Source organism: Echeneis naucrates, chromosome 20, assembly GCF_900963305.1.
Source record: "Echeneis naucrates chromosome 20, fEcheNa1.1, whole genome shotgun sequence".
Taxonomy (NCBI): domain Eukaryota; kingdom Metazoa; phylum Chordata; class Actinopteri; order Carangiformes; family Echeneidae; genus Echeneis; species Echeneis naucrates.
Genome location: NC_042530.1, coordinates 375,701 through 396,293, shown reverse-complemented (window position 1 = coordinate 396,293; position 20,593 = coordinate 375,701). Strand labels below are relative to the sequence as shown.

General features: G+C 48.3%; 1 protein-coding gene across 2 annotated transcripts; it reads right to left on the bottom strand.

The window, feature by feature from the left end:
• Positions 1-109: 109 nt before the first annotated feature.
• Positions 110-18,624, bottom strand: LOC115060674 (melanoma receptor tyrosine-protein kinase-like). Of its 2 annotated transcripts, XM_029528678.1 has the most exons (27): positions 18,392-18,624; positions 10,887-11,038; positions 9,914-10,121; positions 8,856-8,990; positions 8,704-8,772; positions 8,475-8,593; positions 7,988-8,129; positions 7,739-7,852; positions 7,547-7,667; positions 7,342-7,415; positions 7,170-7,260; positions 6,821-7,020; positions 6,610-6,742; positions 6,234-6,324; positions 6,004-6,161; positions 5,883-5,915; positions 5,644-5,788; positions 5,437-5,559; positions 5,256-5,354; positions 4,901-5,086; positions 4,113-4,268; positions 3,955-4,030; positions 3,661-3,807; positions 2,613-2,710; positions 2,379-2,522; positions 2,153-2,246; positions 110-1,901 (listed from the first exon to the last, which is right to left on the bottom strand). In XM_029528678.1, exons 1-27 carry the CDS (start codon positions 18,462-18,464, stop codon positions 1,561-1,563), a joined length of 3,522 nt encoding a protein of 1,173 aa, XP_029384538.1. In that variant the 5' UTR covers positions 18,465-18,624; the 3' UTR covers positions 110-1,560. The 2 variants fall into 2 exon arrangements, with proteins under 2 accessions (XP_029384538.1, XP_029384539.1); XM_029528679.1 differs by lacking the exon at positions 10,887-11,038 and having other exon boundaries at positions 18,392-18,623.
• Positions 18,625-20,593: the final 1,969 nt, after the last annotated feature.

The window sequence follows — 20,593 nt, the reverse complement described above, 5'->3', positions numbered from 1 at the left end:
GTTTCTATTATCTATACTCCACCTGTGGAGCAGATTGGATGGCGACCTCTGTGACTGGATTGTCACGATCGAAAAGAACTAAATGAAAGAGCTAAAAGCTAAATTTAGGAACAAATTTTCTTTATTTTTATATTTTCACAAAGTGGGTAAAAATCAGTTCCGTGTTCTCAGCTGCTTGTTGAGGAAAACCTGCCAAAATGTAATTTTCTCGCTGAGCATCAAAGTTTGAAGTTTTAATCTTCATTCGATGTCAAACTGTAAAATGGACGCTTCGCTGGCAGGTCAGCTGTACCCTGTAAACAAACACAGCACAAGCTCTCCACAAATCATTTCACATTTAACAACCATTTAAGCAAAAATGCTACACAATAAAAACATTTACAAACATTTGTGTCGTTCTGTAGAAGCTGAGTGGTGTCAACATTAATTATTTACATTCGAAGCTCATCAGGTCAACATTTCAACTTAGCTCATATTTTCAAGAAAACGAAGCCTTTTATTTGTGTTTATGTTACGTTCTTAACATTATTCTGATTTTATAACATCATTTGACGTTTACACCCAGACCTGTCTGCTGTAATAATGATGATCCTTGGACCAGTTAGCTAACATTAGCATCAACTGTTAGCTGTTTATTTGGCAGACTAGAAGAAATTGTGTTCAGCATGGAATGTAATTGTTTCACTCATTAGATTTTTCTCTGGCAGCAGAGACAACCTTCACTTTAGTCTTTTAGTTGATATGTTGAGATAATGAGTAGATTTTTCTGCAGCAGAATAATCGGTTCCCTCTCAGCTTCCGTACATTTTCATTTACAGCAGTGAAAAACAGTGACATGCCCAGAAACAGTAAATCAGGTTTGGCTCATTCATAAAAAAAAACACCAAGAACATTTTGATAGCTCAGAAAAATTCATCAAACTGCTACACATTAAAACAAAACAGAACAATTCAGCTTAATTTGAGCGTTTCAAGTCATAATAACAGAAGATTTTCACTAATCTACCTTTGTTTTTGTGATTGAACTGGTGACATTGACTTTGACTGAGATCTAGTGAGACAGTCTTGAAGACGCGCTGCAGAGCTTCCCTGGCACCAGCTGGGGGCGCCGCTGTGACCCCACAGCAATGTTTTAATACTCTGATCTAAACTGTGACACCGAGTCACCTGTTTTATTATCATGGAAGGATCATCACAGGACAGTGCTTCCATTTCTGCTCCTTTATCATCACACTTCTATTTTAGTGTCAGCAGACTTATTCAAGCAAAGGACGGGAAGGATGCGAAGACGAACAACACGGGGATAAATGTTTTGTCCATCAGGTGTATGAACCTTTAAAGTCAGTTGCGGGTTAGGGTTAGGGTTAGTTTGGTTGAAGGAAATGTCCTGTTTGTGAAAGAGTCTGGCTCTGAGCCTCCTAAGTGCCGCTGAGTAACATCCAACATGCAGGTTCGGTTCTAGTGCAGCAGAATGTGATGAGTCAGTTAGTTTACTGAAGAATTCCAGTCTGAATGGAAATGAAGAGCCGGAAGAAGCCTCGGCTCTGTCCTGCAGCGTCCTCTAGCGGGCAGGTGCATGCAGAACGCCGCCCAGGCCCAGGTACTCCAGGTTCTCCGCCGCTGGGAGGAACACGCTGTTACTGGCTAAAGAAGTGGTGGCAGCCAGGGGCAGGAAGTCCGCCTGGTAGTCTGGGTTGTCCAGACTGTCGCTGATGCTAACGGGATGTGAGTTTTGGGCAGTGTTCAGGTACTCTGGCCCCTTGGGAACTTGGCTGGGGGGTTTCAGATCCCTCTGCGGGAGGGAAAGCGAGGCAGCGGCCCAGCTCAGGCTCAGGTCCTCGTAGTTGGGGTTCACGTCAGAACACCTGCTGCTGGTCTCACTCGGACTCTGGTTCACGTACTCTGGAGGACAAAAGAGGAAAATCACTGATGCAGTTAGAAAACAGTTTCTCATTCAGTCTTATGAAGAAGGAAATTATCATTTATCTTATTTTTACAGCTTTTATTTAATCATGACATTAAATCTTCTTCTTTGATTAACGGAAATTCATTTCCACTCAGATCATCCTGAGGGAGTTAAATGTTCGGCTTCTTTCCCATTTGTTTTTCCTGCTGCGTTCATCACATGGAGTATTATTTCAGGCAGACGTTACCGTGGCCGCTGAAGCTCAGTTTATCTGGCGTGTTGTGAGTTGGGTCGGTGATGTATCGTAGAGCGATGCTGTTCTCTCTGACTGGATCTTCGTTCTGATGAAAGAGCATCATGAGAAAAGCTACAGTACAGTTCCATTCATCCATTCATCCAGCAGTCCGAGTCAGCATCTACTGTCTAGTTGGACCAGGAAAACCGTGTTCGGTCAGGTGTGTGTGTGTAGGTACCGTGGCGTTGCAGGGATGGTTGTCATGGTTACCCAGGCCTTTGTTAGGTAGCAGGTATTCTTCAGCGTCGACAACGCCCTCTGTCTCATCCGAGCTCAGCAGGCGAGAGTAGAACCGGCTGTCTGACGGATTGGGAGGGTCACCCTGCAGTGAAATACCCAGATTCAGTTTCACCCACAGAAACACAAAATTATAAAATCAACAGCTTGATGACTAAAAACCTGATTGGTTTACCTGGATGACCAGATATCTGGACGGGTCTCTGGCCATTTGGGAAAACTCTGCAATCAGCTCTCTGAAGCATGGACGACTGGACGGCTCGATCATCCAACCTGATGGGAGAGGAAGGGAGGAAGGGAGGAAAGGAGGAAGGGAAGAAGAGAGGAAGGGAGGAAGGGAGGAAAGGAGGAAGGGAAGAAGAGAGGAAGGGAGGAAAGGAGGAAGGGAAGAAGAGAGGAAGGGAGGATGGGAGGAAGGGAGGAAGAGAGGAAGGGAGGAAGAAAGGAAGGGAGGAAGAAAGGAAGGGAGGAAGGGAGTAAGGGAGGAAGGGAAGAAGAGAGGAAGGGAGGAAGGGAGGAAGGGAGGAAGGGAAGAAGAGAGGAAGGGAGGAAGGGAGGAAGGGAGGAAGAGAGGAAGGGAGGAAGAAAGGAAGGGAGGAAGAAAGGAAGGGAGGAAGAGAGGAAGGAAGGAAAGGAGGAAGAAAGGAAGGGAGGAAGAAAGGAAGGGAGGAAGAGAGGAATAAAGGAAGGGAGGAAGGGAGGAAGAAAGGAAGGGAGGAAGAGAGGAAGGGAGGAAAGGAGGAAGAAAGGAAGGGAGAAAGAGAGGAAGGAAGGAAAGGAGGAAGAAAGGAACGGAGGAAGAAAGGAAGGGAGGAAGGGAGGAAGAGAGGAATAAAGGAAGGGAGGAAGGGAGGAAGAAAGGAAGGGAGGAAGAGAGGAAGGAAGGAAAGGAGGAAGAAAGGAACGGAGGAAGAAAGGAAGGGAGGAAGGGAGGAAGAAAGGAAGGGAGGAAGAGAGGAATAAAGGAAGGGAGGAAGAGAGGAAGGGAGGAAAGGAGGAAGAAAGGAAGGGAGAAAAAGAGGAAGGGAGGAAGGGAGGAAGAAAGGAAGGGAGGAAGAGAGGAAGAAAGGAAGGGAGGAAGGGAGGAAGAAAGGAAGGGAGGAAGAGAGGAAGGGAGGAAGTGAGGGAGGGAGGAAGTTATTGTGGGAATCATCTGGCCAACTCTGGCCGATTGTTTGCCGTTCTTGTTCCGTCCTGATGAACTGCAGTAACTCCGCTCTTACACTTGACCATGATCATGTAGACATCGATGGTGCAGATGGGGGGCTGGGGGAGCCGCTCCCCCCTCTCCAGCACCGAGGCAATGTCGCTGGCCGGGATACCGTCATACGGCTTGGAGCCGAACGTCATGAGCTCCCAGACGGTCACACCTGGAGACCACAGAGCAGGAAGTCCACGCGGTCAGAAGAGCGGCGGCCTTAAAGGACGACTTCACACAGTTTAATCTGTAGCTGAGTTTCTGATTTGGTTTGGATGAATTTAAGGAAACAACAAACTGAGGTGAGGAAACGACCTACCGTAACTCCAGACGTCACTCTGATGTGTGTACGTCCACTGGAGGATGGACTCCAATGCCATCCACTTAATGGGAACCTACAGAGAGCAGCGAGGTACAAACTGGTTTTCTTTTGAGATTAATCTGGAAACTGTCAGTAACACAGCAGTGAACACACACCTTCCCTCCGTCAGCGTGGTATTCCTTCTCGCTGGCCGTCAGCAGTTTGGCGAGGCCGAAGTCAGTGATCTTGATGTGGTTTGGAGCTTTCACCAGGACGTTCCTGGCTGCCAGGTCTCGATGCACCAGGTGGCGATCCTCCAGGTAGCTCATCCCCTGATCACACAGATTTATGTCTTTATTTCTTCTAATTGTTCTGCCTTGTGCTGTTTCCTGCCTCTCCCCAGAGGCTGGAAGTGTTCCTCATCATTCCTCTCATCAGGAAAACAAGAAAAAACACACTCACTGTTGGTGATGTCATTAGTGATGCCATGTTTGTTGTCTTATGTTTTATTCGGCCTCCTCTGTACCATCTAAAAGCTTCTTCCTGAGACATTTTTGTTCTTAGTATGCAGAATTGTCGGTTTCTGACACTAATTTTATAACGATAAGGTTCAGACCTGCTCTACATGGAAAGAACCGTGAGAGAACTTCCTGTTGTGGAAATCGTGTGACGGAGGAGAAGCCAGGCTCAGTTGTTCCTGTGAAAAGTGAAATTGAGTGTAAAATAATCTCCTTTCTCATCGCAGCTGGGGGAGCCGGGTCTGGGCCTAATCCTGTTCAGATGGACTACACCAGCAGAGCTGAGCTTATGACCTTGCTGTCTGAGATTTTCCCAGCACTTAAAGATCCAGAAGAGACTTAGAATGGGGATTAGCAGATTAGCAGAGTGTGAACACACAGACAGCGCTCTAATCTCTGGCTGCGCTGAGGCTCATCTGGTTTAAAGACAGACTCTCTGGGCTCACCTTGGCGATCTGGACACACCAGTTCAGCAGCCACTGGGCCCCAACGTGGTCTCTGTGGTGTCGGACGTAGTCCAGCAGGCAGCCGTACGGCATCAGCTGAGTCACCAGCTGGACTGATGACGTCAAGCAGATTCCCAGCAGGCGACACACGTGAGGGTGATCCACGCTCGCCATGACATACGCTTCCTGTGCACACACACACACAAAATGTCGACCTTGACCGAAGGAAGTCCAGAGAAGAGGAACCTAGAAATCTGTCAGCAGCCTGTGCAGGTTTGTGTTCTTTGATATTAAACTGATTCAGGTTAATGACTTGACCGATGATGAGAAGCAGTAGTTACTGATTGCGTCTTACATCCAGGATTTCTTGGTTGGCTTTAGGTGACGTGGCCTCTCGGAGAACTTTGATGGCCACTGGGATCTTCACGCTCTCCCCTTCAGGGATCCACAGACCCTGAACACACAAAAACTAATTATGCACATAATTCTCTAAGACCACTGAAGCGTGAAGTCCCGCCTGAAACAAGTGTTGTTACCTTGTAGACGGTCCCGAAGGCCCCGGAGCCCAGGACCCTGATCTTCTTAAACTCCGTCTCCTTCAGGATCCTTAGCAGCGCCTGGTTTGGAGCTTCACCGCTGGGTGTCAGCGGCTCCACCAGCTGATCACAGGATGGATGGACGATCAGACAGCTGGACGGACTGTATGGACTGAATTCTGATCAAAAACAACGCCGCACTCTCACCTCTCTTTCCTGCAGCAGCCTCCGTAGCGTCCTCTTCCTCCTGATTCGTTGTCGCCGTAGTAACACAAAGATGACTAATGACATGATGACAGCAAACAGGAGACCACCAACCACGGCCGCGGCCAACAAGGAGTGAGTGACGGCACTGTGAGGACACACAAAGCTCAGGGTGGTCAGGACAGTGTTTAGATTTAATGTGACATCATGGTCAGTCCTCTGAGAGGAATGTCCCATCATACCCGATGCATCCAGACAGTCCAGGACCGGAACACCTGCAGACAGACAACAGGTGAGTCAGTTTGCTGTATTTATGTCAGAGCGGAGGCTCCGCTCTGCAGACAGCCCGTAAAAGCCCCTCACCCCTGGGTGCAGTTCTGGTGGCAGGACTGGCACTGGCCCAAGCTGTCGGGGTATTTCCAGATCAGCATGTCTTTGTCTCCCAGCACGCCGTGGGGGCAACGCAGCACGCAGTGAGGGCCGTCTTTAACATGGGCGCACTGGAAACACTGGTCTGGACCCTGGAGGTGGGAAATATTATTTTTACATGAATTCTGATAAAACATTTTTGTATTTTATCCAGCTGGACTGACCGGTCCGTGGCAGGTCGGGGTCCCGGTCTTCAGCTGACACTCTGGGTGACACTCCACACAGCTTCTTTTCACCTCCAACTCTCTGGGTTCACTGCAGAAAGAACCACAGAGGACAAACCTCCCAGATCAGCCACTGGAACTTCAGATTTATAACAAACATTAACTTGGCTTGAGTTTGGGGGTCAAAGGTCAAAGTCCCAATGAACTCACATTGGATTTAAGGAGGAACTGACTTTGACCTTTGATTGATACAATCTCACACTGAGGTAAAAATTCACACCAGCGACTGGATCTGAAATCTGTTCCTTCCCTCTCTGAACGAGCAGAGAGCAGCGAGGACGATTCACGTCCTCCACTGTTTTATCTTTCAGCTCACCCCTGCAACAGGTTACAAACCGCCACACAGCGTCCACGGCGCTCAAAGTGGCGGCAGGAGACACACATGGTGGGACCCGGCCCCCAGCAGCCTCTGTCGGTGCACTGCTCATCACAGGTCCGGTTCTGTTGTTCTGTCAGACAGACAAGGGAAGTGTTGATTTCCTGACTCGGCCGACTTCAGGGACGTCCCCTCACATCCAGAGACTCACCGCAGACGTCAGGCGGAGCGTTGTCGCGTATGTTGATGCTCTGGTCGCTGGATCGGAACAGGCCGCTCCATTGGTCGGTTTGGGTGTAGCAGAGCTGAGGGTTGTTCCTCAACATCACCCTCCCAGCACTCACCTCCTTCAGAGAGCGCAGGCCGAGCCAGCGGAGGTGCTTCGCCTTCACCACCACCAAACTGTAGGGACTGAAGAGCATGACAAGACTTTAGACAAAATTTAGCAACGTCAAAGTGATGGTTCAGGTCAAAGGTCGATGTTAAAGGTCCAGTGCAACCTGCTGGATTATCTCATCATCTCTGATTCTGAAAAGTCGTTGAGTGTCACTAAGACTCACAAACTCGTCGTTCTTCCTCTGATGATTTCAAGGTTCTCGAACACCGACAGAGACGTCAGGCTCTCTGGCCAGGACTGGATCAGCAGGAACCCTGCAGGACCAGCACAGGTACAGGCTTCATCCCAGGCCTCGTCCACTGACCCCACCACCATCAGTGTGACCTTTGACCTACCCGTGATTTCCTTCACCGTCCTGAAGTACTCCAGCTTCGCCGGATCCATGGGTGGGATCTTGTAGTGCGCATCCCTGGAACAGCCAATCAAAACAAGGCTCACATTCAAATACGGGCAATGAATCTATTCAGAGATCATGTGACTTTTCTTTTACTGCTGATCAGGAAGCTCTGATGAAAATAAGTCATCACAGCGGCGTCTCACCCAGTGAAGGAGGTCTCGATAAGCGAGATGTCCCCATTGATTATGGTGCAGTTCCTGAAGGATTCGATGTTGGAGGCGTTGACGGCCATGACGTTGTTGAGGCGGCTGATTCCCAAACAGGCTGCAGGAAAAACATAGTCAGGTTACCGCTGTAGCCCCGCCCCCCGTCCCCGTCTCTGTAGGCCTCCCTACCTTTGGGACAGGGTCCATCACACTCTTTACAGACTTGGACGCCGTTCATCTCCACTTCATACGTTCCGGGGCTGCAGGTTCGTACACAGGAGCCGCCCGTCACCACGTAGTTATCTGCACAGACACACAACATTCAATTTAATGGAATGACGACTCCTCCACCAGAAAACACCCACAAATCCAACAGAGGAGAAGACCATCAGCAAACCCTGATGTGGAATAAATTGGGAAAGGGTTCAAAGGTCGTACGTGGACAGGCTTTGACGCACATCGCTCCGTAGGTGTACTTGGCATTGGGGTTGTCGACCACTTGATGGTTTTTGCTGTTGTACAGCTTCAGAGGAGGACAACCACCTTTACACGTCCCGTCATCGTTAAAGTCCTTGCAGGCCTGTGGAAGGCGGGACAGATTGAGTTTATTTACCAGAAGAAATCAGTTCCGTTTCAATCGTGAGTCGACCTCCAGTCCGTCTTCCATTCAAATCAAATGAGATTTATTTGTATAGAGCCAAATTATAACAAAGTTACATGGAGGCACTTTACACAGAGAGCAGGTCCAGACCGAGAAGAGACCTACAGATTCTAAATGAATGCAGTTGGAACTTTGTGAGTTTGACCATCAGCTCTGTCTTCTGGTGATAAATGAATCATTTTACAGGATCCACAGAATCTGGCTCCACCTGAGGGGGAAAAACCAGAACCAGATCCCGTCCGGGTCGGGCCGAGTGAGACTGACCAGACAGTCGGTGGCTCGTGGTCCGGTGCAGCCGGCAGCACAGTGTTCATTACAGCAGTCTGCCGGTTTTGGACCCCGACACCTCCTGCTGCACTGGTCGGCACACTGGAGCTTCGTGACTGGACACACAACAGACACACACTCACATGTTCATAATACAACACACCAAGAGTATTCTTCATTCAGGAGTTCACTTGCTAAGAAACAGACACATAAAGTTTGTGTTTACATTTCTGGCAGTGATCCGGTCCAGCTGCCCAACATGAACCGTTAACACACCCCGGGTCACACTTCTCACCTGGACACACACACACAGACACACACATTAAAAGTCACAGCTGAAGAGGAAAATCAAAGATGTAGCTCTGACTCTTCACCTACATTTACGGGCAAATGTGTCCATCCTGAAAAACATGCTGGGGTCCTTGGTTTTGTCCATGATGTCCCCCCACTGGATGGTCTCAATGTTACACAGCAAAGGATTGTGGGTAACCTTCAACCCTCCAATCAGAACCTCTGTGAGGAAGATGACAGAGACATAAACATTTTGACTTGTTAATCCTCAGCCATGCGGTTCATTAAATAAGAAAAGTTCGAATCTGTTTTCAAAGAGGAACCCTGAAAAGGTCCAGGTCCTCTGAGTGAACCAGGAGGACTTCCAGCAGACACGTCTGGTCCTGTCTGCTGTTCATCCCTGCAGAGAACCAGCACTGGTTCAGTGTGGGTGCGGTCACAGCACACTCGGTGTGCCACCCCTGCTGCTCAGCAGAAAACAGTGAAGAACCGGAAGGATTCAGGAAACACACCTCTCCCCTTTTAGTCTCCTCACGGACCCCTCCAGGTCCTTGGACCACACTTTGAGAACCACGGGTCTGCAGCACAGAGCTGCACTCTGTTCAGCAGCCCGTTTCAGGCCAAGATGCTTCTGAGTTAAAACCTGGACTCTGGTTGAAAAGTCTTAAACGTTCATTGTATCTACTGACCATCAGGGGGCGACTCCACTGGTTATAGTGGAGTTAGACTGTAATGAAGTCTATGGGAAAATGTCCCTCCTCCTCCTCTTCAGTAAACATTTTCCTGATGAATTTATGGTCTGAAATACAACATGATGTTCATTTAGAGGGGAGGGGTTAGGGGGCGGGGCTACTTTGTGACTGACAGACTACCACCCAATCAGAAGAGGGTTAGGGCCGACAAGTGAAGTACAAACTTGAGGTTGAAAGCAGCAGCTGGGTGACTGATGATGACATCACAGTGGAATCTGATCCTGGTTTTAATTGGCTGCTGTGCTGGTTTTGTTACACAGAGCTGATAAACCCTGAAGCCCCTGAACTACTCACAGATCTGTGTGTTTACTAGGAGTTCCACACTTTTAATGGTCCCTGAACTACCCACCAGCTGAATGTACAGTGTGTGTGTGCGTGTGTGTGCGCGCTCACCGGTCAGACTGCTGAGCTGCAGCTGTCTCAGCCCGCTGGTGTAGTTCAGTGTTGGAGACGAAAGGTTCCTGTTGTAGTTGGACATCACCAGCAGAGCGTAGCGGCCTTCGTAGAGGTTTTGGCCTCGGATCAGCTTCAGATTGACCAGCGGGATGGTCGCCACCTCGTTCATGGCGATCAGAACGTAGCCGCTGACTTCCTGTATGGACTGGAAACAGATTCGTTATCTTAAAGAATCTGCCGACGTTTTCTTTCTCACCAATTTATGTATCAACCCTCTTCAGGTCATTTTAAGTTCTGATTGGATTACAGATCTATCATCTGATTTGTCGAGAGCAGAAAAGGTGATGGGACAAACAGGTTCATGCTTTTATGAGAAAACATGGTTGATTTTAAAAGGTTCCTCTGTTTGCTCAGCTTTGAGTGGCGGCAGCTCTGAACTGTTGATGTGACGAAGGGCGCTCTGACCTTTGTGACAAAACCAACATGAGTCTTTTCAAAGTGTTGATCTTTCTGAAGACAGTTGTTTGGTATTTGGAGGGGCAGTTCACGGATTTCGGAGCAAACACAAATGCAACACAAGGAAAGCACTTCGCTTTGATATCTGCAGCACAGCAGACTGGGCTCAGATATTTTGGTTCTTTGGACAGATTTCTGATTCATCACTGGCTGTGGCCTCGACTTGTCCCCTGAAAGCAGTGTGTCCGGTTCAGAGGCCTCAGGATTCCCTCCCTGATATTCGGAGATGATGTGGTCGGCACCAGGATCAACATAAACTGGGTTTGTTTAGGAACACGTGTCCCTACTGTCCTCTTCATGTTGGGATGGACAGATGGACGAGACGTCTTTGAACGAGCCCGGCGACTTAAATGACCTAAAACAATGTTGACACACTAACTACGCCTAATAATATTAATAGTAATATTAATTTGAAGACTGACTGCAGAATGAAACAGAATGAAAATCAGCGGACCTGGAGGAAGGACAGGTCGTGGTGCTCCAGAGTGAAGGTGATCTCCAGGTTCTCCAGGACCACGGTGCAGTTGGAGAACATCCTCACCATGATGTCGTAATGATTCTCCCGAGTCCCCAACAACGTCAGCTGGTTGCTCGTCCCCTGACACACTGATGGGCAGAAAAGACGGTTTTGCTTTATTTGCTTTCAATAAACTTTAAATGTTTTTGGTTTCTCTTTCCATTGAACTTATTTAATGCGCAGTTTGAAAAAAGGTTCAGATTTTTCAGTCCCACATTGAAGTTCATCACAAAACAGCCACAAACATTCCAGACCGGGATCTCCTGGAACAGCGACAGGTCACTGATGACTCTGAGGAGGAAAATGGGGGCTTTATTGTTCTGTTCTAGTTTTACCAATTAGTTTATAAAATGGAAGCATGTGACTGGTTAGAGTGGAAATATCTTTTTAAAACCGGAGGCAGATGGAAATATTCCTGTCCAGGCCCTCCCTAAACCTGAGTGCAGATCTGGTCTCTGGATCTGAGCTCATCCTGTGAAACCTGTAAAGTATTTAGAGAAACATCGAGGGAGGAGCTGGAAGGACGGACGCCGTTCCAGAGAAGCTGTTTCCCCCATAAAGAATGAGAGCTGCCAGCTCACAATCCAAACTTCCTGCAGAACCTGAACTACACTTCCATCTCATTTCCAGGATCTTAAATGTGACACCTTTTAAAGTTTGCATCATCACCAACAGCCTGCAGGTGTGTCTCACCTGTCCTGCAGGTTCTTCCTCCTCACACCATTTAAAGGGAGATCATGTGGCTCAGAGGCTGCCGAATAACCTCACACCAGACGTTTGGACTTCCAGCTGTCCATAAAGACAACAAACTGATGATTGGCTGATTTCTGACTTTGGGAGCCGCCCGTTGGCCGGAGCCTCAGGGAGGATCTGGACACACACGCACACTTTCAATGAGGCGTTTCATCGCTGTGATGGAAAAAAAGGGCAGCGTCCTCCCACTCTTCCTCCCTGTGGTCTCCTCTCTTCCTTCCTCCTCCCCTCTCAGTATTTATTCCCCCCTGTCCTCACTACATCCTTTCTGTTGTCTCCTGTTTGTCTTTGAGACTCATCACAGATGCTGGACGAACCAGTTTCGTGACGCGACAGCGATCTGGTTAAGTTTTGATCAGGTTTAGCGAAGGCTTTGTTGCCATGGTGACTGTGAAGGTTAGGTCAGAGTGGAAAAATGCCAACCCAGGCTTTATGGGAGGGAAACAGGAAGTAGTTTGAAACATGTTTTTTCTTCACATTTGATCAACTGTCTCAGCTCATGATGATGTCACTGATCAGCCAGATAATCAGCTCAGTTATTGATCAACAAACATCTGTTTGTGTCCATCTGTTAACCTGAAAGAGATGACTGCAGAGGCTCAGCTTACATCACACACACACACACACACACACGCTAACACACTAACCTTTCATGTGCATTTCAACAGAAAATTACATCATCCAAGAAACACTGACAGATCAGACCTGTTCCTAAACAAACAACACACTGTGTGTGTGTGTTGGCCAAAGATAATGTGATGTAGTTTGACTTGACAGATGTTTATTAAACTTTGAATAAACTGTGATGTTGAGTTAGATCTGGACCTGGACTCTACGTCTGCAGACCTTTATCCTCTCTAATCTGCTTCTGTCAGGAAGAAGCGTGGACTTGGATGGGGACTATTTTCAGCAGCGGATGGATCCATGTGTGGTGCGGCAGTCAGTGTCACTGAAGCTGAAGCTCAGACATGAATCAGGTCAACAGCACGAACATGAAGAAACTGGATCGGACAAATCTCCGCTCTGCTGAGTCAGCAAAGGGAGGAGCTAGGAAAGGAAGGAAAGGCTTTTTAATTTTTTGTTTAGTGAAAAATTTGCTATCCAGCACCAGCTGTATGTGTGCGTGTGTGTGCGCGTGCGTGTGTGTGTGTGTGTGTTTGGAGACAAATTGTTCCGCCGCTCAGGGTCAAACTATCTGTGTTATCTGGGTTCAGCCTTTATTCAAGGTTTAACAAATGCACACAGACTCACAACTGGCTCATGTTTGTATTACAGATTACACAATAAAAGCACCCAACACTTCCTGTAATTAAGAGACCTTTACTGAGAAAAACCTACAGGAAGTGACCTTTGTGAGGTTGAACTGAAGCTTCACCACCAGACTCACATTCTGTCTTTCACTCACATATACAACCACAGACACACAACACAGTAGATTAATGAACACAAATCAGTTTGTGACAGAAGGAATTTTTTTTATTATTATTTTGCTGACATCAGTCATCCAATCAACCAATCAAAGCTCAGAGGGAGAGATAACACACACACACACACACACCTCTTCTCTCTTATTGCAACATTCATGTTTTTCAGGACTCTCTCAGAGGAATGTGTGTGTTGAATTAGCTGTAATGGATGGAGCTGCTGTTTGCACTTTTCATCATAATAACTGTCACTGTGTCATCATGTTGTTGACCCTGATCACCTGACCCTCGGCGGGGGTGCTTGTGATTGGCTTAACAAATTAATTATACTCTTATTACATTCTGATTCTGTCCGATAAATCATCTGAGTCCTGTCTCCTCTGAAAAGCATCATGGGAAACACAGAGGGGAATTGTTAGCCACAGTTGGGCATTAGCTGCACTTAGCTTCTCTTTAGTTGGAACCAAGTCGCTTGTTTTTTGTCCTTTTGTGACAGTTGAAGGTTGTTTGGTTTGGTGTCGGTCGCTGCGGTCACTCCGCTCAGGCAGCGGCCTGATCGATGAATTTATCCCCAGTGATCAGTAAATCAAAGGGGCGGAGCCTCCACACGGACTCTGACATTAGAGCCATGAATGGATGTTGATGTCTGTAAAAAAGCATCAGACCCGGTTTCTTCTGGTCCTGGACCTGAACCACTAACCTGTCTCTGACGCAGTGAGTCGGACTGAACGGTGGGTGGTGTGTTTCTGAAGAGATGCCCTGTCATTCTTCCTTTCTCTTTTCTTTGGAACAGCTCTGCTTTCTTTTCTCTTCTTTTCATCTTTATTTACTAGAGCCTCAGCAAAGCAGCTGATGCTGAATGAAAGAACAGTCAGAGACGTCACGGATCCATAAAGGATTAAAGATGGGAGGAGGAGAACACAGAGGAGATGGAGAGTGACCTTCAACCACCAAGAAACAAAGACAACTCAACAAACCGCTGCTCTTTTATTTACCGATCTGAGCCTCTCACAGCCAAATCAATTCATTAAAAAAAAAAAAAACCTCTCCTCAAATTCTCCAAAGAAAAGTTCCTCTCATGTGTTTGGGTTGTTTCTCTCTTTATCTGATCAGGAGTTCTGCTCATTAATGATGAAAGATCAGCTCTGAATATCTGATTGTCTTTATTCTGTCAACACAATAAACTCAGAAACATCCAGGACTGATCCAGAGACGCTCTGATTGGCTGTGACATCACCCACCGGAGCCAATAGGAGCGCCCGACGTAGAGACGTGACTCCAGACGTCACTATCAAAGATGGAGGATCAGAACGGACGGATAAACACACAGAAGGAGTCAGAGAGTCAGACTGATCCAGAGCTGATCAGTTTCAGATCAGACAGATCAGCTGATGGAGGAGACTAAACCTGAAACTTTGAAACTGAATGAGTTGGAATCTCGAACTTGTGAGTTTGTCATTGAGCTCAGTGAGGCCTCAGCTGTGATGTACCTGTACAGCTGACCAGTGTGTTTGCACCGTGTGTGCGCGATGTTTACTGACTGCCGATCAAAGCTCTTCAACCAGATGTTAACAGATGTGACTGATTCAAATCAATGCAGTTTAAAAGTACAAATGGAAATCAATGGTGAGAGCATTTGACCTGCAGTGACCTTCCCTGAGGCACCGCTGCCTCGCCGCCGAACAGTCAATCAATGAGAGCGTTTTATCATCCGCCCGCTCTCTAACACTGACCCCAACTGAGGGGAGGGATTTATCGACAGGAAAACACTTAAACGCAGCACGGGGGGGTACAGCAGGACCTGGTCCTCTGAGGTCTGAAATGAGACTCAGACTCTGAAGACAAATGAAATGTTGTCCTGCACACACACAGGTCAGGAATGTCTCAGGCAGCTGAGACTTGTCCTGGTTCTCACTCAGCAGGTTTGAGCTCCGATCCAGGATCAGGATCAGTGTCCAGATCCAGGATCAACAGAGAGACACTGACTGACTCAGCACAATCATCTCCTTGGTCCTAATTGGTTCGTGGACCAGGTGTGTAGACATCTGGATGGTGATTGGTCGATTTCTTCTGACACATGAACTGAGCTGAACAAACAGACTCACAATCAAACACTAATCCGCAGTTTGTCTGCACAAGTCAGTGTGTGTGTGTGTGTTTCTCTGTGTGTCCTGCCTGCAGCAGTGTTACAGTGTTAGCAGGTCACAGCGAGACTCTACATGTCTCTGACCGAAGCAGCTTTTCTGTTTCTGTTGGAGGAAAATTCCAGAACAACTTGAGTCTCTAACGTTTGATGTGTTGATGATCTGCTGCTGATCAACACTGCAGATAAGCTCTGTACCTTTCCAGAGTTTGCTGTTTTGAGCTCTGCTGTGATTGGCTGCTCTGACCACACCTATAACGACCAGAGTCATCTGATTGGTGGATGCCCAGCAGGAAGTTTGACTGCTGTCATCACATTAATGAATTCTGATGTAGTTCTGTATGTTGAATGTTCCAGAATAAAGACAGTCAGATATTTGGAGCTGATTTTTCATCATTACTGAGCAGAACTCCTGATCAGATAAAGACAGAAACAGCCCAAACACATGAGAGGAACTTTTCTTTGGAGAAGAAGGAAACATTCAGAGTGTGTTTGTAGTTAGTTCCTGTATTCTGATTCCAGAGAACAGAGTCTGAACTGAGCAGACAGAATCAGATGGGTCTGAAGATGAGGAGAGTTTTACAAATGGAAAACATGAAGGGATGAAAAATAAAAAAAGACTGAATGTGGCTCTGAAACAATCCGTTTTTCAGGTGGTTTCTCCAGCTACACATCACAATCAACAGGTGTTACTTCATTAAATGACACCAGCAGAGAGCCCAGGTCTGAGCCCTGTGGAGCTCCAGGTCTGAGGGACCTGGGAAGGAGCAGGAACATTTTCTTTATGTATTCTGTGAAATTTTTGACTTTCTGTCTCTCTGGAGACAAAGAGGCAGAAGGGCTGTTAGCCTCATGTGTAAAAAAAGTGTCTCCAGCTGAAAATCCAGCTTGGTGCGACCTTTGACCTCCTGGGACCCAATTTGGTCCAAGCGGCTGACAGTTTGTTCTTGTCTCCGACGTTACAGTAGAGAGAAACAGGTAGAGTGAGACGCCTGTGTGATCCTGCTCACAGTTTCTGAGCTTCATTATTGAAATTCTTAACATTCCAGCCCTGAAAATCCCCCAGAGTGCACCGCTGCCACGGCGCTCCACAGGCCACGCCTGCAGCGACAAGGCTTTAGTGTCACTGCAGCTTCTCCAGCAGAGTTCACCTGCTGCTGCTGATCAGGTGAAGGTCACCCGAGACTGACTTCAGTCCAAACCCTGACATGGATCGGAAACCGTGTGGGGCCAGAACCAGGAGCAGCTGGTTCCTGCTGGATCTGACCAACGACAAACTGCACAGATACTACACAAAGACACACAAGCATAGAGCCCCTGACCACCCTGCAGCGCTCTGATGACTTTTGTGTGTTTTGAATCTGACTGATTGTTGTTTCTGTTTCCGGTCAGCATGCTAATACTGTTTCCATAGTTACCACAAGGCTGCACTGGCGTCTTTATTTTCAGTGTAAGGTTTCAGTTAAATGCTTCCAAAGGAACAAACACACAGAGACACAAACACAAACACACAAGCTGCCAAGGTCTTCCTGAAAATTCAAATTCAGTGGGAGCAAGGCTCAAACACACAGACACACAGTTTGTGTTGGCAGACTGAAGGTCTTCGTCTTCTCGGCAGTCACAACAGTCAGTTTTTCCTCTTTTGCTGTTGCTGAAGCTCAAATATAAAACGTTTGAACCTCCATGATCACCTGAACTCACATCAGAGAACTCTGGAAATGTCCTCAAGGACAACGGGACAATTTTCAGACCTCTAACAAACACCTGAGGCTCCTCTGACCTCCTCAAAGAAATCTAGAAACCTCCAAACTTCGGTTTGACAACCTCTTCAAAAATCAAAATCCACCTCTGGATCCTCTTTTACAACCACTTCAGTTCCTTCGGGATCCTCAAAGAGCTCCAGGGCTTCTGCAGGAGCTTCTTAGGTCACTCAAAACGTTTAGCGCCACTTGACCCTCTTCGACGAGGTCTAGAATTTCCTCAAAGAACTCTGCACACAACGACCCCTTCAGGTAGGACCAGAAACTCTTTGAGAACTTCTACAGCACACTTAAAGCCCTTTAAGACTTTTTGAAGAGTCTTTTGAACCCAAAGAGCTCCAGGAGCTCGTCTGAGGTCTGGAGGAACCAGCCAGCCTCCTTAAGGCCAAGAGGACCTTTTCAAACCACAGAGACAGAGGTGGATTTTCAGGTGGGAATCGAACCTGAAGGCGCTCAGTCTGTCACTCTGTCTGAGCACAACAGTGCAGCAACACAAATCCACAACACAACAATATGACACAAAAGTCTATTCAGAACAAGGAAACCCATGCAAACACACTTAGCCATTAAAAAATGTTCAACATAATCAAATTGTTGTCGAGACAATAAGAGCGTGTAGTCAGCTGTTTTCACGTACAACTGAGACACACAGACACACACAGACACACACAGATAACAGTCTGAAGAGCTGTGCTCGGCGTTTTCTCCTCATTCATTCAGTTATTTGTTCTTTCCTTCTTTCAGGAGACAAAACTCTTATTTGGCTGAACCGTCTGATTGGTCTGAGATACGCTCAGCGCTCATGATTCACTCACAGTTCCCATAATGCCTGGCAGGCCTGCGTTTTGTTTTTTCATGCAGCCAGTTAAGCAAGATATCATTCAGGATTGAAAGCCGATCAGATATCAGAAACAGTTTACAAGAAGTGAGAACTCCAATCATACAGAAGAGCCACTTTAGAGGTTCATTACATTAAGTGGCTGCTGTTTAAACCATATTAAACAGCAGCCATGAAAAGTGATTAGAATCTAAAAAATATCAGACGTCCTGATTCAGTCTGAAGACATGAAACACATTGACCTTTAATAAGAAGATTAATGACGTTAGACTGCAGTTTTCTCCTAAACTTGACCTATTCTGCAGTTTGAATGTAAATGTATCAGTCAAACTGAAATGGTCCTGATAATCAGCAGTTTTATGGCTCTTTATTAAAGTACAGATTTACAGTTTCACACCTTCTGACTTCTCTTGTTTGAACTGGCTGTGATAATAATAACTTCAGTCTCTGTGAACTAACTTCATGGAGTTTATTAGTCAACATGTCTGTCTGTGGCCATGAAACCAAACCGGACCCGGACCTACCTCTCCTGCCGGGGCTGGTGCAGCAGCAGCGGCCGAGCAGCAGCAGCAGCAGCGCCGCCGAGAAGCAGCTCATGTCGGCGGCTGACTCAGATGGAGGTCGGTCGGAGCGGACGGAGGACGGCCGGAGACTCCATGAGCAGGACGGAGTCGGTCTGTCGGAGTTGCTGGACTCAGTGAGATTCAGCCGAAGGTCCCTCCTCCCTCCACACCTCCTGATCCGGCTCAGCCCCCTGACAGAGTCCACCTGGGTCAGTCTTATTTTGAAAACCAGACTCTGCTGCCAGATTTTGATTTGAAGGAGACTTCCTGTGATCTGGGGGCAGATTAGATCCACCTCCTCCTCTGTTCTCAGCCTTCAAACTGTTGACTCATGAAGTGCTTTTATTTGTTTCATTGATTTTAATAATTCACAGACATAAATATTACATTTCCTTCACTGTGTTCAAATCTGCCGTCAGCGTTTTCTCCACATACAGCTGAAAGAAAATGTTCAAATGTGACTGTTTGAATTACGTCTGCTTTGAATGTAGAAGTTTATTTCAGTCAGGGGCCCCCTGCTGGCTGTGGGGACCTGTGAGCTCAGGAGGTTTATTATCCCCTGACGACCCTCTGTCGGGGTCCGGACCGCAGGTTGGACACAAACACTGACTCTGGATCTAAAAGGTTTGTGATGCCGCTGAAGTCTGCGCCCACGTTTTTTAGTCTAATTTCTTTAAGACATTCAAATCGACCTCATAACTAACGTCAGATCGTCCAGTGTGACCCTGCAGGGGTCAGACTGGGAGACAAGAAGACAGGGAGACCGGAAGACAAGGAGACCGGGAGACAAGGAGACAGGGAGACAGGGAGACCGGGAGACAGGGAGACCGGGAGACAAGGAGACAGGAGACCGGGAGACAAGGAGACCGGGAGACAAGGAGACAGGGAGACAGGGAGACAGGGAGACAGGGAGACAGGGAGACAGGGAGACCGGGAGACAAGGAGACAGGGAGACCGGGAGACAAGGAGACCGGGAGACAAGGAGACAGGGAGACAGGGAGACAGGGAGACAAGAAGACAAGGAGACAGGGAGACCGGGAGAAAAGGAGACCGGGAGAAAAGGAGACCGGGAGACAAGGGAGACCGGGAGACAGGGAGACAGGGAGACCGGGAGACAGGGAGACAGGGAGACAGGGAGACAGGGAGACCGGGAGACAGGGAGACCGGGAGACAGGAGACAGGAAGACAGGGAGACCGGGAGACAGGAGACAGGAGACCGGAGACAAGGAGACAGGGGAGACCGGGAGACAAGGACCGGGGACAAGGAGACAGGGAGACAGGGAGACAGGGAGACAGGAGACAGGGAGACAAGGGAGACAGGGAGACCGGGAGACAAGGAGACAGGGAGACAGGGAGACAAGGAGACAGGGAGACCGGGAGACAGGAGACCGGGAGACCGGGAGACAGGAGACCGGGAGACAAGGAGACAGGGAGACAGGGAGACAGGGAGACCGGGAGACCAGGAGACAAGGAGACAGGGAGACAGGGAGACCGGGAGACCGGGAGACAGGGAGACCGGGAGACCGGGAGACAGGGAGACAGGGAGACCGGGAGACAGGGAGACCGGGAGACAGGGAGACAGGGAGACAGGGAGACAGGGAGACCGGGAGACAGGGAGACAGGGAGACAGGGAGACCGGGAGACAGGGAGACAGGGAGACAGGGAGACCGGGAGACAAGGAGACAGGGAGACAGGGAGACAGGAGACCGGGAGACAAGGAGACAGGGAGACAGGGAGACAGGGAGACAGGGAGACCGGGAGACAGGGAGACAGGGAGACCGGGAGACAGGGAGACAGGGAGAGGGAGACAGGGAGACAAGGAGACAGGGAGACCGGGAGACAAGGAGGGACCGGGAGACAGGAGACAGGGAGACAGGGAGACAGGGAGACAAGGAGACAGGGAGAGGGAGAAAAGGAGACCGGGAGACAAGGAGACAGGGAGACAGGGAGACAGGGAGACCGGGAGACAGGGAGACAGGGAGACAGGGAGACAGGGAGACAGGGAGACAGGGAGACAGGGAGACCGGGAGACAAGGAGACAGGGAGACAGGGAGACAAGGAGACAGGGAGACCGGGAGACAAGGAGACAGGGAGACCGGGAGACAAGGAGACCGGGAGACAAGGGAGACAGGGAGACAGGGAGACAGGGAGACAAGGGAGACA